At 35.6% G+C, this 4984-nt stretch overlaps 1 protein-coding gene across 1 annotated transcript; it reads right to left on the reverse strand.

The window, feature by feature from the left end:
- Positions 1-1407, reverse strand: LOC148846368 (Eukaryotic aspartyl protease family protein). The gene has a single exon (XM_088953441.1). It carries the CDS (start codon positions 1297-1299, stop codon positions 1-3), a length of 1299 nt encoding a protein of 432 aa, XP_088809567.1. The 5' UTR covers positions 1300-1407.
- Positions 1408-4984: the final 3577 nt, after the last annotated feature.

The following is a 4984-nucleotide window of genomic DNA, read 5'->3' on the forward strand; positions in this document are numbered from 1 at the left end:
TTATTTTGCATGATGACCTTGAGAAACTGCAGACGAGGAAGCACAGTCCGTTGTTTGAAACCCTATTCTCTCCTTCTCCAAATCGTAGACAACCTCCACATTTTGCTGCTGAAAGCTCCCAAGCACACCAGCTGGGCCATAATCACCATCATCCATGCTCTGGAACAATAAGCACTTCACCACACTGGAGTTACTTGGAGCACTCATGGCGTAGAAGCAGTTCTCCTTAGGCAGAACTAATGTCACATTGTTCAGGAAATGAAGAGAGATTGATGGAAGAAGATCATCTACTACATAATTACTACTTTTTGAAAATGGAACTATGTAACAAAGATCAAACCCAGTTTTCTTCTCATGTTCTATGGATCGCGGGTAGCTTATCCCCGACTGTAGCACTGAGAGGAGGTGCGAGTAGAATGGCTCTGGAAGGTGAGTGTATGTAGTGCCTGAATCCATCAAAAGACCTCCATTACCTTTCAGATCAAACTCCCTCAAGCCTGAAGGAACTTCAACTGCACTGACAGGGCCTACACTGACAGCCTCTAGTCCAACATAGTAGTAGCTAGGATACATGGGACTCCTCAACATGGGTGTAAATTGCAAATGGTCTTTGGAGGATATTGCAAGATCACCTATAATCAATGGACTAGAAATATTGGGATTGTTAGCAAACTTGAAGGGTAAGAAGCAATGAGAAAAACCCTTATGAAGTAACCCAAGCTGTGAAGGGAATGAGAGTGCACCCCTACCAAACCCTGCAATTCCAATTGGTTCTCTATAGGTAGAGCCTACACATCCAAAACAAAAGTTTGGGATGGTTCTAGTTACATTTGGGTTACTCCCATGGACCATTAGGTTATCCCTTGTCAGGGTCCCCATGACAATCCCTCCTGCACCATAGGTGTATGAAAATGAAGGGCATGGTCTAGGGCAGGTGCCCCTCAGAAGGGTAATTAGAGAGCAACCAGCTACAGTACATGGGTCATAAGAGTTATCAGAGCTATGAATGTCAACACAGAAGGAGCTAGTGCAGAGGTCTCTAAGGGATGAAAGTGAGTGAGAAGGAGAGAAACTGGCCATCAGTTTGTAGTTTCTATAGTCATCACAGTCCATGCAATCAAAAGAGAGGTTACCGCAAGGAACCCAAGTGAGGTCACTGCCAGTATCCATATATATCTGGATGACCTGTGAGGGTGTTCCTAAACTCAAGGATATCAGATACCCATCTCTAACTCCCTTAAGTGGCTCCATCATGTCCAACATCTCCGACGGCTTCAAGTGGGCTCTGCCGGAAACCATTGGAACTGGTACTGGAGGGGAGGTTCTAGAGTGAGTCAGGCCCAGCACCAGTGAACTGGGGTTTCTGTCTTTGGCATGGGATTGACTGAACAATGTGGCTGTGAGAATGATGAAGAGAAAGAAGGCAATACCAATACTCATGGTGATGACCTCAGTTGGCGCTTTGACTCCTTGTTTGAATGATGATGGGAAAAGAATAGGCATAGGTGTGTATTTATAATGGCCATTAATGGAGACATTCAATCCAATGACTGATTCGTCGAATCAAGCTTCGTGCGGTCTGATAAAGACCACTAGAGGTGCAAGCAAGAGAATAATACCATGTAGAAGTAAGATATAGAAATGGGTTCTTAGTTTTCTTTTTCCTTTTTTTTTTTAGAGAGAGAGAGAGAGAGAGAGAGAGAGAGAAGCTGTTTGCACTTTGCATGCATGAAGCTATAGCCAATCTATGAATTGAATGGTGAACGCCTGAGCAGCGACCCATAATACCAAGTAGAAGTAAGATATAGAAATGAAGAAAGGGGCCAAACTAGGTCTGCGCGTGCTTTCACTTATTCCTCAGAACTATCAAAGTTGTCGAAACAAAGATTAGAGGCTTGCATGTTTTCAGAGGACCCACATGCAGGAAGAAGCTGAGAGACTGATACTTGAACACAGTAACACGTGAAAAGTTGTGCTTTAAGTCTTGATGAGTGAATGTGTGTCACATGGTATGGCGCTGAACATATATATTTGATAATATTTGTGGAGCAATCAGGACTTCAGATTTCTGCGGGATCAAATAGATACTCCATTAAACAATCTCTGCATCAGTTTCAGACTTTCAGAATATATATATATATATATATATATATATATATATATATATATATATATATATATATATATATATATATATGTGGTGAAACAACGTTGCTATTGGCAAACTGACTTAGGCAATACTTATTAGACAAATAGATAATTGCAAATGAAGGGATATAGTAACAAAAAGTAATCAACTTCGCGTTCAATGTCTGCTCGATCGCCAGTTGATGAACTGTTGAGATTGTATGTCAAAGCAGGCTCAACTAATCATGTTCAAACTCGCTTGCTCATGAAAAGAACATTAGTGGAGCTCCCTTTTGGTCACCACAAAATTGAAGCCATCACGTGAAAGATTCTTAATTGGCTCATATACATCTTTCGCTAGCTAGATGATTAGTCTAGAAAAATGGGGTACGTAATAAAAATGAAATTTGTGGTTTCAGATCAATCTTCTATAATTAAGCACAAGAATGGGGAGTTGACTATAGTATATATTATATCACATTCATGCTTTTAAGTGTTGCTAAAGCTGCCAAATGTCTATGACCAGAATATTTTTATTGGATCCATCATCATCATAATTATAGTTATTATTATTGTTGTCGTAGTTGTTGTTTTCTTCTTCTTCTTAAGATTGTTTTCTCAACAAGTTTAGGTTCTCTCTATGCATATTAAACGCGACACATGCTTATAATGGAGGTGATTTCTAATGCCTCTATAATGACATTTTTGGCCATTCATCTTGGTGGAAAAAAGGAAGAATCACTATTGAGGTTTGGCACTCAAAATACATTACACATGAAACTCTTTTAAGTGAACTAATCTTTTCCAAGTGAACCCTTCTCCAAGCAAAGGGTTCTCCATCTCTAAAGATCAAACCCTTCTCTCTCTCTCTCTGTCTCTCTCTCTCTCTCTCTCTCTCTCTCTCTCCATACAAAACTCAAGTCCTCATCCGTTGTTAACCAAGGTTTTTTGCAAAGGCTTCTTGTAGTTTGGAAAGAAAAAGTTTTTTTATAGAGACTTCTTGTGATCTGGCAAGCATTGCTCACCATCCATCATCTTTGTCATTGTTAACTTAGTCTAGGATGTCTATAAGGCTCAATTTGGAAGAAGTATAAATACAAATATGTAGAGTGCAAAACCTTGTATTTTGTATTACTAGTAAGTATGCACGTGCTTTGCATGTGACAATTCTAGATGATGATAATTATAGTAAGAATATATCCAAATTTTTCTATAAAATTTATGTATTTTTTATTTTTTTATTACTAATCAAATATATCCAAATCTAATTACATAAACACCTCATCCAAATATGTGATAATCAGATTGATTTGTGAAGTTTCAAGTATCATGGAAAAACCTACTTGACTAGACTCTTCTTTTTGTGGTGTTTTATCTTTTTAGTGTATATTTTTTCTTTTGTTCATTTATCAAAAAAAAATATAAGATTTAAATAGAGGGAATTGAATGAGGTTAAAAGTAGTAGTTCAGTTTACAATTTAAATCTTACAATTAAATAGGAACTAAATTAAAAAATGAACATTTTAGTCATTGTTTTAAAAACCAGACCAAACCAAATGGTCAAACCATTTGGCCCGGGAACCAATTAGCTCACTGGTTTTGTTTTGGCCATGAACCACTATTTTACAAAAATCGTTAAAATGGTTAGAGAACTACTGATCTGAACAATTTAACCATTAAAATGTTCGACCCAATTAGTAGTTCTTGGGTTGCCTTCAAACTAATTCCAATTTTGTTTTTTATTTTAAAATAGAAATTAGAAAATAAAAAAAAAGTGAAAAAATAAATTTTTGTATCTCATAATCTTGTTCGGTTAGTCCCAATGGCCAAAATTAGTTAGGGTTTTTAGTTTTTTCATTTTGAATGTGAGTTTTCTCATTTCCATGCTCTTTTTAAATTGTAACAACAAATAAATTGCAACTCCAATGAAGAAACCGAAAAATCGATACAAGAGAAGAGAGATTAAACACTGATCTTATATTAGATATCTGATATACACCAATGAAGATAACGATATGGGATCTGAGAGAGATTCAGAGAGATGATAGAGATGTAAGAAGAGGGCAAATGGTGTTGTAGCGGTGGTGATAATGAACATGGAGATAACCACTGGTGACAGTTCCTTCTTCTTCTTTCTTTTTCTCATTGCTCAGCTTTAACCAGCCACCTCCTTCTCAAAGTCTTACACTCCCTTCTCATAATAATGTATATATATGATGAACTTTAACCTAATCCTAATCTAATGGCCAAAATAAAAAGTTAAATTATATTTTACATCTTATTGGTTTGACCCCTCTCAAACTGGAAGGTTGAACCATAGACCCAGTAAAAACCACAGGGGTTCCATTTTTGGGTCGGTTTTTAAAACATTGATTTTTAGTCATAAGAAAGTTTCACAATATTATTCATATTTTTAATAGTAGTATAAATATAGAATTATAGATGTGTTCAATTTTTTCTATATTTTTTTGTATTTTTGTGTATAAAAATAATTCTAATATGTCACACTTACTTTTTGTTTAATATGATATTATACATGTGCTCAGATGCTTTCTTCACAAATTTTATGTAATTTTTCCATTTTCGTATTAATATATTTCATTAATTTTTATTATTTATTTATGATATTAAAGGTTAAAACATTTAACCCAAAAGTTGAACTATTTATTATTAATTTTTATATTTCTTTTTTAGTCAATTCTAAATTATGTATTTCATTTTTGTGTTCGACTATGATATGGAAAATATATGATATCTGAAAAACTTTTGACCAATCAACTAGAATCATAAACATGGTAGCCAATTAGGGGTTATTTATTAGAATTCATCATGGGTGGGTTTTGATTGGTCAAAACTC

This window comes from Nelumbo lutea, chromosome 7 (assembly GCF_056320005.1).
Source record: "Nelumbo lutea isolate HS-2025 chromosome 7, American lotus-T2T, whole genome shotgun sequence".
Taxonomy (NCBI): Eukaryota; Viridiplantae; Streptophyta; class Magnoliopsida; order Proteales; family Nelumbonaceae; genus Nelumbo; species Nelumbo lutea.